This window comes from Corythoichthys intestinalis, chromosome 8, assembly GCF_030265065.1.
Source record: "Corythoichthys intestinalis isolate RoL2023-P3 chromosome 8, ASM3026506v1, whole genome shotgun sequence".
NCBI lineage: Eukaryota > Metazoa > Chordata > Actinopteri > Syngnathiformes > Syngnathidae > Corythoichthys > Corythoichthys intestinalis.
The window spans coordinates 33,613,073-33,625,077 of NC_080402.1; the positions used below are offsets into that span (position 1 = coordinate 33,613,073).

General features: G+C 37.6%; 1 protein-coding gene across 5 annotated transcripts; it reads left to right on the plus strand.

The window, feature by feature from the left end:
• The first annotated feature begins 1,308 nt into the window (after window positions 1-1,308).
• LOC130920553 (N-acyl-aromatic-L-amino acid amidohydrolase (carboxylate-forming) B-like) lies at window positions 1,309-11,984 on the plus strand. 5 transcript variants are annotated; one of them, XM_057843864.1, is made up of 7 exons: window positions 1,309-1,344; window positions 5,435-5,717; window positions 5,811-6,003; window positions 9,467-9,560; window positions 9,666-9,773; window positions 10,548-10,660; window positions 10,791-11,983. In XM_057843864.1, the coding sequence occupies exons 2-7, from the start codon at window positions 5,491-5,493 to the stop codon at window positions 10,992-10,994; spliced, it is 939 nt and encodes a 312-aa protein (XP_057699847.1). In that variant the 5' UTR covers window positions 1,309-1,344; window positions 5,435-5,490; the 3' UTR covers window positions 10,995-11,983. The 5 variants fall into 5 exon arrangements, with proteins under 5 accessions (XP_057699847.1, XP_057699845.1, XP_057699846.1 ...); XM_057843862.1 differs by having other exon boundaries at window positions 1,338-1,481; window positions 10,791-11,982; XM_057843863.1 differs by lacking the exon at window positions 1,309-1,344 and adding an exon at window positions 1,355-1,499 and having other exon boundaries at window positions 10,791-11,982.
• Window positions 11,985-12,005: the final 21 nt, after the last annotated feature.

A 12,005-nucleotide genomic window follows, 5' to 3' on the forward strand; every position in this document is an offset into this window, starting at 1 on the left:
AGGAAGGCATGCTGAGTTAGCAGCATACTTGCTTTTTTTCTCTATAATTTTCCTGCAAGTGTTTGCCAACTACAATCAGATACAATGGTTTCCTGATCTACTTCAACATATATTATATACCGTATCCGCCCGAATATAAGACGGTGTTTTTTGCATTGAAATTAGACTGAAAAAGAGGGGGTCGTCTTATATTCGCGGTCTAGACATTATACCCATTCACGACGCTAGATGGCGCCAGATATCATTGAAGCGATGTTCTGTCATGACAGATCTCAGCTACTCTCCCCATTCACGATGCTAGATGGCGGCAGATCTCATTGAAGCAATGTTCTGTCATGACATATCTCAGCTACTCTCAAGTTTATTCAGTTTGAATCATTTTATTGTAATGTTTTTCCTTATTCAGATTTGTTTCAAGACTAAAGTTACAGTTAGACTTCACTTTGATGGTTAATGCAGTTGTTGTAATTTTGTTGTTTTATCACAATAGACTGGTTTATTTACATTTCAAAAACCAGAAGTCATTCATTTACGAATGTGATTGCACTTTAGTTTACATATTTAAATGTTCAGATATTAAGATTTGAATGAGGCAAAATAACATGCTTTTTCTCTCAAAAAATATATTGTCATAATCATTTGTTTCGGATGTACTGGAATTATTTTTTGTACAAAACTTAATTTGGTGTTCAAGAAGTCTTTTTTCCAAACTTGAGTCATGAAAAAGAGGGGGTCGTCTTATAATCATGGCAGTCTTATATTCGGGCCAATACGGTAATTTAGTTACTTTGATAATAAAGTAGTCAGTAAAGGAACTAGATTACTTTTTTGAGGTGTGATCAGTAAATAAATTACTTTTTCCAATTAATCTGTGACAACACTCATCATTAATGATAATAATAATTTAAAAAAAAGCCATAAATACAAAAGCATCAAATGAAAAATGGTTGGTGCGGCAGTAACTGAGCCTACCTTCTTGTGCCAGGGGAAAACACTATTTAAATTCTTTGCATGTTGTCTGTAACCCTGAAATGTGGTATGTGCAAGAACTTTACTGCGCCATGAACCTGCCAAATGTATAGTTTTTGTACTGATTGCTCAATAGATGTAAATGTTTACCCCTCTATAAGTCATGTCCGTAGTTTATTAACAATGCTGGATTAACTTTAGAAGTGGTTTAAGGGGACACACAGCGCGGCACCTACTGGTTTTAATAGGAGACAGTGTGCGTGTGTGTGTGTGTTTATTTCCTCTTACATCACAAAGTGAAATGTGAGCTGAGAGAGGAGGGCCTTCACAACCCAAGTCAGCAAGTGGGAGGACTGGATCAGAGAACTGTGAACTGTAAGTGGGGCTGAGTCTCTGCCTGCTTTTTACCACCACGCGCATATCAAAAACTTAAGAGCTCCTGAGAGACGATAAATGACAGAGAATATTACACTGAAGATTGGCGTGTCAACAACACACTATTAATTATAAGGGTGGGTGTTGACAGACAGGTAAGAAAAATGTGGTATAATGTTATATTATTCATTTATTCGCGCTCGCGACACTGGCAGTAATAATTCTACTTGGCTTTTATGAATGGTGTGCAGTAAAGACGATATACAGAATTACAGGCATGTAAACCATTCTATTGTAGTGTTTCTAAATATCCTTTAGTACATGTCAGCTGGATGGGGTCCAGCACAACACTACCAGCTGTTGAAAAGAAGTTTGAAATGATTAATGAGAGGTAGGAATAATTGACTCTCTGTGCGAGATACGGCTCGTAGCTGATATTGGAGTGATTCAAGTTTTCTTCCCATGAGCTCGCGAAAGAGCAGCTGTATAGTCAAACCCCCCGAAGTGCGCGCTGGTTATTTTGCAACAGTGCGCATGTGACGATTGCCACAGCAGATGCACGGAATAGTGCTTTCATCAAAATTTTAATGGGAGTTATCCACACTATTGTTGTGCTGATGCGATGCATACTAAAAAAGTTTTAATGTACGAAATATTGAAAATAGATTTGTGAAACTGGTACTATTATAAATCCTTCACTGCCAAGATTAGCCTGTGGATCTTCAACGTTTTACACAAACTAACCTCAAAAAAACACTTCACCCTCCAAATACCACCATCATTAGTGGTGGATGAACTTTTTCTTGTTTTTAGAGGTATCACTTTTTGTTTTTTACTTAACTAAAAGTACAGAAACAGGTGCAACAAATTACTTAACCCTATATTGCCAAATGTATCACATTTGATACACCTAAAATTTCATGATTTTGAGACTAATTCAGAATTTTGACATTTCTTTTTGGGAAAAAAAAAAAAATGATGGATGCAAGTCAACATATGCATCTGCTTGTTCCATGAAAAGAACAAACGATTTAGCAAGGGTTATAGATATCTGAGCGCTTATTACACATATTCATTTTGACCTTTCTTTTCACAAATTTGAAAAAAAAGTTTCATTAGGACCTTATTTTTCAAATTTTGGGATTCTCTGATAATTGCTTCATATTGCTGGCATTAAAGGGTATTATGACAATGCATTAAATAACATGCATTAAAATCCCATCTTTTTTTATTTATTCAGTGGTCCACCATAAAAAGTAATACTGCTAGTTGATTTTGCAACTTTGAACATTTCATCCCTAAAATCCCATTTTTTTTCACAACTTTTTTTCCTGTTATGCATAACTTTAATCCCATAAATTTTATTTGTAATAATGCCATTTTAGGGTCTTTTGTTTGCTATCCTATATTTACAGTTGTACTATTGTATTGTGTAGTTGTACTGAGTGAATGAACGGATGAGAGTGGATGACTTAACCCTATATTACCAAATGTATCACATTTGATACACCTAAAATTTCATGATTTTGAGACTAATTCAGAATTTTGACATTTCTTTTGGAAAAAAAAATATGATGCAAGTCAACACATGCATCTGCAGGTTCCATGAAAACAACAAACAGGATTTAGCAAGGGTTATAGATATCTGAGCGCTTATTACACATATTCATTTTGACTTTTCTTTTCACAAATTTGAAAAAAAAGGTTTCATTAGGACCTTATTTTTCAAAATTTGGGATTCTCTGATAATTGCTTCATATTGCTGGCATTAAAGGGTTAAGTACAAGAAAAAAACCACTCAAGTAAAAGTACATACTTTAAATTTACAAGTAAAAAGTAAAAGTATTTTCTCCCGATGCAAAAATGTAATATACGTGTATATTAAAATTCATTCACTGCTCAGTTTTCTTTAAAACTGTGCAGAATGGAAAAAAACAAGCATAAATTGAATGCACTGTAAACCGAAACGTAACAAGCACAAAACGACAAAATGTATCTTAATGGCGGATTGCAAACAACTATCGGGTACATACCGCTAGAGGTGACAATCTTGGGGCACCTAACGATTCTATTACGATACAGAGGCTCCGATTCGATTATAAATTAATTATTGATGCCCCCCCCCCACACACACACACTTTTATTGTTTTGTACATTAGTTCCACAATTGTTCAAAAAAATTCTCTCAGGCTAAACCAAACTGCTATTTCAGTAAGTTATAAACAGTAAATAAAATATTCAAGTCCCCATTCTATATCAGCAGCTTTAAACTACATTCAATTAATTTAATGTTGTGAATCAACTGTTAAAGTTGTTAAAATAGCTCCCATTATTCCATAATTTCCGTTCTTTCTACTTTCGACAAGTCAAAGTTTTAAAACTGTTTCATTATTTAAAGATAGATTTAAGTCAATATTTTGCCAATTTAGGAGTATTTTAGATAAAAAGTTAATTAGGTTTGCTACAACAGAGCTTTCTAGAGAAGTCTACTGCTTTAAGATGGCGGCTGTTTACTAACGCCTGCAAGTCTGTCATTTCGCATCTAGTTCTAGATATATGTGATATCTACCGTAGCCGTATGTTTGTAGCAACTAGCAGTTGGGCGTTGTGTGTAGCGGCTGTCGGACGCAGTCAGGTATTATTGTTTTTTTACCTAGTGGCATGAGTTGAAGATGATATTTACTCTCGATCCGTTCCTCATTGCGTCCCGAAGACCGCACTGACTGTATTTTAGTTCCGCTTTACCTGGTATAATTCAATAATCGGAATTTGGACGTTTGTGAATCGTTCTTGAATCTTCCACGGCCGAATCGCGAATAATCTAAGGAACAGAAATTTCACACGCCTCTACATACCGCCACCTACAGTACAAGAGTGTGCAGCACCCATCTGAAGACGCGCTGCCCTCGCTGTTGGTTTTATTGGTCAATATCTTGATCACCTGCCTAATCTTGCCTGTACTCGTTTTGCTGCCTTTAGTGCTCAGTTAGGGTATACAGTAGATGTGCAGGGCTTATCGATGCGCCGGCGGCATGAAAACCGGAACCATCAATTGACAATGAGAAAAAACAAACAAACAAAAGTAACGTTTAACGAAGGCGACAATTTAAAAAGTGGTGGAGTAAAAAGTACAGATATGTACTGTAAAATGTAGTGAAGTAAAAGTAAAAAAGTTCCCCTTCATATTTGTTCTCAAGTAAAGTACAGATACACAAACATGTACTTAAGTACAGTAATGAAGTACTTTTACTTAATTTCATTCCACCACGTAATATCATGACCAACATTAAATGCCTAAGTGCTCCTCAAAAATGAGGCAGAGGTTTTAATTTAATTCTAGCCAAAAAGGATTATCGTATTTTGGGACTACAAATTGCAATGTATAAGTTACGCCAGCCCCAAAATGCAGAATGAAGAAGAAAGAAGTCGCACTGGAGTGAAATATTTTCCCCAAAAGATTTTTGGAGGGAAGATTTTATTTTTTTTAAGTCATAGACCAAAAACAAAAATTAAACTTAACTACGCCTTTGTTAACATTTTGTCTTAAAATGGGAAAACAAAAAACATAATAAAAAAGTCGCATTTGAGTAAAAGTCACAAGCCCACGCAAACTATGGAATTAAGTGTGATTTATAGTCCGCAAAATGTAGTATTCACACTCATTGTTAGATGCCAGTCATTTCAGTTCACTTCTTGATGGGACTGGAAGTTAATGATAGACTAGCAGAAAATGTAGTTTTGTATTATCCTATACAAACAAATGTTGAGTATATCTTTTTGTATTATCCTATACAAACCTGTGGAGTAAAACAAATGGAAACCTTGATGAGCATGTATCTAAGTAAAATCTAACTAGGTCAATAAGTCTCAACTGAAGCCTCTTCCTGTTGGATAAACAAGTAATTGGACAAACCGCAGTCTAGAGTTAAATCCGGGTCACACAAAAAAATGTTAATGGTTTACTTCTTGGTACCATACCATAGAATGGGGATTAGCACGTTGTCTTATACTGCTATTTCAGGTTGGATCTGGAATCTAAAGAGGTGTGGAGTCAATTTGTACTCTTGTGTTTTTTTTTTTTTCCCCATAGAACAACCACACAGTGCCAAAGCGAATGGAACACAACCTGACCTTTCTCCTCCACAGATGCAGCACCTCACTTTCCCAACACTATCGCATTTTGCCATTTGCGGCGGTACGCACGGCAATGAGTTGACAGGGGTGTACGTGGTGCGAGAGATGGAGAAAAAAAAGGTGAATAAGATTGGCTCTGTGTCAGTAATGACAGTCCTGTCAAATCCAGAGGCTGTTGAAGTGTGCAGACGGTACGTGGACACAGATCTAAATCGTTGTTTCCGAGATGCTACGCTGAGGTATGTTTGAATAAATGTGGAAGAAAAATGCTCCATTAACATTTTGACTTTGCTCGAAGAAAAAAAAAATCTTGCATTTTCTGGTCTTTCAAGTACGCCCCTCACGGCCTCCTCACCGCATGAGATAAAGAGAGCTCACGAGTTGAATGCTCTGCTTGGGCCCAAAGGAAGTCCACAGGCCGTGAGCTTGCTTTGTGACATCCACAACACCACCAGCAACATGGGCCAGTGCTTCATCTTTTATGGCTTTGATTGGATCGCCCTACATATTTTTAAATATGTACAGGTAATCACACACAAACACACAAGAGGAATACATTTGCATCCGGTCTAGAATTATTGACGAAAAGTTTAATCTTTGTTTTATCAGACTGTAACATTATTTCACTTTTACATGATGACTGTCTTTTGCCTGTTTCTTTATTCAATGTTTACGAAAGGGCTTTAAACTGTGTTGACTCCCATTTAACAGGAGTTTTGATGTGATTGCTTGGTACTGGATACAGCCACAAGTTTTAATAGGGGTGTACACTAAGCATGGGCCGGTATGATATTTTGACGGTATGATAACTTAAGCCGAAATATCACGGTTCCACGGTATTGCAATTACAGCTCTAAAATGTGTTTGAGGTATCGGGGTTTAACAACAACAACAACAAGAAATTATATCAATTGAACAGGATTTTTATTTTCAAAACATATTAGAAAATTGGAACAAACCCCCAAAAATCTAAATAAAATTAAATGCAGTCCTTTAGGTTAGCCTAAAACCACAGCCACAGCTCAACATTATTACCATCAGAACAAAAATAATGGAACTATTTTCCATAAAAAGCACATGTGTATGACTCATCATGTTTACATTACACACACACACACTCTTTCTCAACACAGACAGTTGCCAGGGAGAAAAAAAACAAACACGTTTTACCACCGCGAGACACACTAAACAAGCTGGAGTTAAAACTCGTATCTGGTGGGAAACGTTCACGACAGTGTTTACTAACCTTTAATTTTGTATATATGCGATATCTTATTGGAGGAATTGCCTCCTCGGCCGCCACTCTCCGCAAACATGTTTTACATCTTGGTTGGCCCCCTCCTCTAAACTGTGGCTGTCTGTAACTTTTTTTGTAGCCGAAGTTTTCCCATACCAGCGATTTTGTTTTGTTCGATGGGGGAAAAAGTTGAAGAGTTTCACCTCTTCCATCCATTGTGTAGCACAGCTGACTCACTGTCACTGAACAACAACCGGTGGGGGAGAGTTGAGCCTTACAGCTGCAAGGAAGGAATTTCTCCATGCATTTTTAGGACATAAAAAATAGCTAATACCTTAGGAACGGTATGACAGAAAATTTTTGCAGTTTTGAAACCTTGATGTTTTCATACCACGGTATACCTTGAAACCGGTGATCGGCGCGTCTAGTGTACACTTGTGCGTCTTGGTTATTTTGGTTATTTTTACTTAGTTACTAGATTGGGCTGAGTCAGTGAAGTTGTGCAAGGTCAAAGGTAAAAGGGGGTGGGGGGGGGGTTCATACTTGATGACCTGTATCCATAGTACATTTGTAAATATAGTGTATCGTTCATCTAATTTGCAATATGCCATTAAAATGTGATGCTTATCAGGAGAATTCCCACAATCCCCATAGCATTTTACTTAATTTATTGGTAAATACAGTGGGGGAAATAAGTATTTAGTCAACCACCAATTTTGCAAGTTCTCCTACTTGAAAAGATTGGAGAGGCCTGTAATTGTCAACATGGGTAAACCTCAACCATGAGAGACAGAATGTGGAAAGAAAAACAGAAAATCACATTGTTTGATTTTTAAAGAATTGATATCCAAATTAGAATGGAAAATACGTACAGTATTTGGTCACCTACACACAAGCAAGATTTCTGGCTGTCAAAGAGGTCTAACTTCTTCTAACGAGGTTCCACTCGTTACCTGTATTAATGACACCTGTTTTAACTCATTATCGGTATAAAAGACACCTGTCCACAATCTCAGTCAGTCACACTCCAAACTCCACTATGGCCAAGACCAAAGAGCTGCCGAAAGACACCAGAGACAAAATTGTAGACCTGCACCAGGCTGGGAAGACTGAATCTGCAATAGGTAAAACGCTTGGTGTAAAGAAATCAACTGTGGGAACAATTATTAGAAAATGGAAGACATACAGTGGGGAGAACAAGTATTTGATACACTGTCAATGGGTTTTCCCGTTGACAGTGTATCAAATACTTGTTCTCCCCACTGTACAAGACCACTGATAATCTCCCTCGATCTGGGGCTCCATGCAATATCTCACCCCGTGGTGTCAAAATGATAACAAGAACGGTGAGCAAAAATCCCAGAACCACACTGGGGGACCTAGTGAATGACCTACGGAGAGCTGGGCCCACAGTAACAAAGGCTACTATCAGTAACACAATGCGCCGCCAGCGACTCAAATCCGGCACTGCCAGACGTGTCCCCCTGTTGAAGAAAGTACACGTTCAGGCCCGTCTGCGGTTTGCTAGAGAGCATTTGGATGACCCAGAAGAGGACTGGGAGAATGTGTTATGGTCAGATGAAACCAAAATAGAACTTTTTGGTAGAAACACAGGTTCTCGTGTTTGGAGGAGAACGAATACTCAATTGCATCCGAAGAGCACCATACCCACTGTGAAGCATGGGGGTGGAAACATCATGCTTTGGGGCTGTTTTTCTGCAAAGGGACCAGGACGACTGATCTGTGTAAAGCAAAGAATGAATGGGGCCATGTATCAAGAGATGTTGAGCGAAAATCTCTTTCCATCAGCAAGGGCATTGAAGATGAGACGTGGCTGGGTCTTTCAGCATGACAATGATCCCAAACACACAGCCAGGGCAACAAAGGAGTGGCTTCCTAAGAAGCATTTCAAGGTCCTGGAGTGGCCTAGCCAGTCTCCAGATCTCAACCCCATAGAAAATCTGTGGAGGGAGTTGAATGTCCATATTGCCCAACGACAGCCCCAAAACATCACTGCTCTAGAGGAGATCTGCATGGACCAAAGCACACGGTCCCAGGCTTCAACTGGGACCATGTGCTTTGGTCAGATGAGACCAAGATTGAGCTTTTTGGAACCAAACACTCTAAGGGGTCTGGCGTGCCACGAAAGATGCGCATGCTGAAAAGCACCTCATACCCACTGTGAAGTATGGGGGTGGGTCAGTGATGCTGTGGGGCTGTTTCGCTTCCAAAGGGCTGGGAACCTTGTTAGGGTGCATGGCATCATGAATGCTTTGAAATACCAGGATATTTTAAATCAAAATCTGTTGCCCTCTGCCCAAAAGCTGAAGATTGGTCGTCACTGGGTCTTTCAGCAAGACAATGACCCTAAAAATATGGCCAAATTTACACAGAAATGGTTCACCAGACACAAAATCAAGCTCCTCCCATGGCCATCTCAGTCCCCAGACCTTGTTTTGTTGGCAAAAGGGGGTTGTACAAAGTATTAACACCAGGGGTGCTAATAATTGTGACACATATTATTTGATGTCAAATAATTATTTCCTTATGTGAGATTTTTTCCCCACTGAATAAATGCACTTGTATTGAAGGTTGGATTTTTCTCTTTTTTCCATTATGGTCCCATATTATTTGAATTTAAAAAAATTATTAGAAGCTAAAAAACACATCTTAACCAGGGGTGCCAATAATTATGGAGGGCACTGTACATATATATTATTGTCATAAGACTAAACATATTTATTTTCTCAGAGTAAAACATCATTTGGGCCGGTGAGAGCAATTCAGTGTGACGTACCAAATTCAGAGACCTATTCCCTTGAATCTGTGGGCAAACATGGCTTTGGTAGGTATGCATTTATGTTATTAGGAGTGAAAATGCGATTTTCATATATTAAAATTAGTGCTTCATAACATGTTTATATTGTGTTCTTTTTCTTGTCATGTACAGCATTAGAGGTTGGACCTCAGCCCAACGGAGTGGTTAGAGCAGACATCTATAACATGGTAACAGAAACACTGGATCTCATCATGGACTGGCTTGAAAAATTCAATTCTGGTGAGCTCAACCAATTTATACACACAAGTAATAGAAATGCAAATTCAAGCCAGAACTTACTTAAATAGTAGAATTATCAGCACACAAAGTAATATGCACAGATAAAATAGTAATAAATGTTCTCAAAATAATTTTTTATATATCCAGCCATTATCTGTATAATTTGTCCTCACCAAACAGTTAATAGTACAACTGTAAGTATAGTATAGTAAACAAAAGACCCTAAAATGGCATTATTACATATAAAAATTATGGGATTAAGGTTATGCGTAACAGCAAAAAAAGAAAAAAATGGGATTTTAGGGATGAAATGTCCAAAGTTGCAAAATCAAGTAGCAGTATTACTTTTTATGGTGGACGACTGAATAAATAAAAAAAGATGTGGTTTTAATGCATGTTATGTAATGCATTGTCATAATTTAAGTCATCCACTCTCATCCGTTCATTCACTCATTTATTTGAAATATTACAAATCCATTGTGGATTTAAAATTCTACTATGTAATTCACATAAAAGCGTAATTTCCTACACTATGCTTAATTCTCAATGTCAACAAGCTATAACAACGTTCTTCAGAAAAACTTTTTTCTTTCTGTGTAAAGATTCTCAGTCATCAAGGTTATAGTGATTCACAAAGTTTGAATACGAGCTTTGCTTTCTTTCTTTGCTGATTTTCTTCTGGTCCGAAAGAGTTAAAAAAAAAAAAATGGCTTGAGCTAACAATATCAATTTGTGCTCCAAGTCCAAGTGGTGAGGCTATCTTCGATTTAACAGGAATTACGTTTGAGGGCAGTGAAGTGGAGGCATTCTGTGTGGGCAAGCCCCTCGACTACCCGAGAAATCCGATCACCAATGAGGTCACCGCTGCAATTCATCCACAGCTTCAGGTACAGCACATCGTTTTTCTGTTGCTTCCGTTTTTAATCTGTAAATATCCCATATTACAGCTTTATTGAGTTGTAAGGTCTGCGCTCTCAGTGATGTAATTTTCAAATACTGTCCTGTCTCGCTGTGCAGGACAACGACTTTAAGGCTCTCTGTGCCGGGGACCCCATTTTCCAGTCCTTCACAGGAGATACGGTCAAGTATGAAGGAGAGGAGGCCTACCCTTTATTTGTAAACGAATGTGCCTACTATGAGAAGAAGGTTGCCTTTTATTTAGCTCGGAAAATCAGTATTAGCCTCCCATCCATTAGTGTGAAGACAGACATGAGCGGGTGATTTTAAAACGTAACTACAGGAAAATATTTTGATTTAAGCAGAGGTGATTTTGTGTCCTCTGAGAAACTGAAGAAATTGAGGTAATTGATTACTATGTTGCAAGCTGGTGACCTGTGGCAAACTCACTGGAGGCGAACAGGTTTATCTTCTAAGTGTGTGCAATCACAGTCCAAGCTTCAGGCCGCTTTCTCATTGGTTATTTTGATTCTTGTCAAACAAGGATGTTTGATCGTCAATATTGAACAGTTGAACACTTTTAACATTGTTCGTAGGTCCCAAACAATTTCCTAGCACATCGGTAGACTAAAAAGTATCACCCACAGCTGACAAGCTAGATAGTTTGTTGAAAACAAAATGACTGTTAAAATGGTTTAGTTGTGGCCAACATTTCGAACATGTTGAAGGGGCAAATATTTTTCATTCTAGATTCCACTTGTTAGACCAGGCAGTGCGAAATACTGAAATGTGACTTTCTACTACTACTACTTAATGAAATAAGCTAACAAGTGAGCTATAAAGAGCATGTATACACATGTACATTCAGAAAAAGGACTACAATGCATTCCATTTTTTACTAATGTCAAATAATGTACCTTAAAGGGCTAATGTTTTTTTGATTTGCTATTATCAAGATATCTTAAGTGATTGCACACTAATTTATGCTCAACGAAGAGCGTTTTAATACTTGATTCAACACACCAAGGTCAATGTCAGTCTTTGGCGATGTTTGTTTTTATTCAATGAAAAAATGTTACTCTTTCATAATTTAGCAGTTTTAATCTGATGAAAATGTAAATTATTTCTTGGTAAATTAAAAAATGAAAGTATTTTTGTCTACATACACACTACAAATTAATCAGAATTCCAGTTTATTTGTGAATGGTGCTTAAATTTGAATGAATAAAACACTGTGATACATTAAACTGCGTATTAAACATTTATTTTGGACCCATCAAGTACACCGATAATATAACAGATGGGTTATTCCAGAATTGGAGGATGTAAGGGCTT

Excerpts from the sequence above, each read along its gene's own strand:
- LOC130920553 (XM_057843864.1), top strand. The coding sequence starts at position 5,491 with ATGCAGCACCTCACTTTCCCAACACTATCGCATTTTGCCATTTGCGGC. Across the intron at positions 6,004-9,466 it reads ATATTTTTAAATATGTACAG|AGTAAAACATCATTTGGGCC; the intron begins GTAATCACACAC and ends TTATTTTCTCAG. Across the intron at positions 9,561-9,665 it reads TGTGGGCAAACATGGCTTTG|CATTAGAGGTTGGACCTCAG; the intron begins GTAGGTATGCAT and ends TGTCATGTACAG.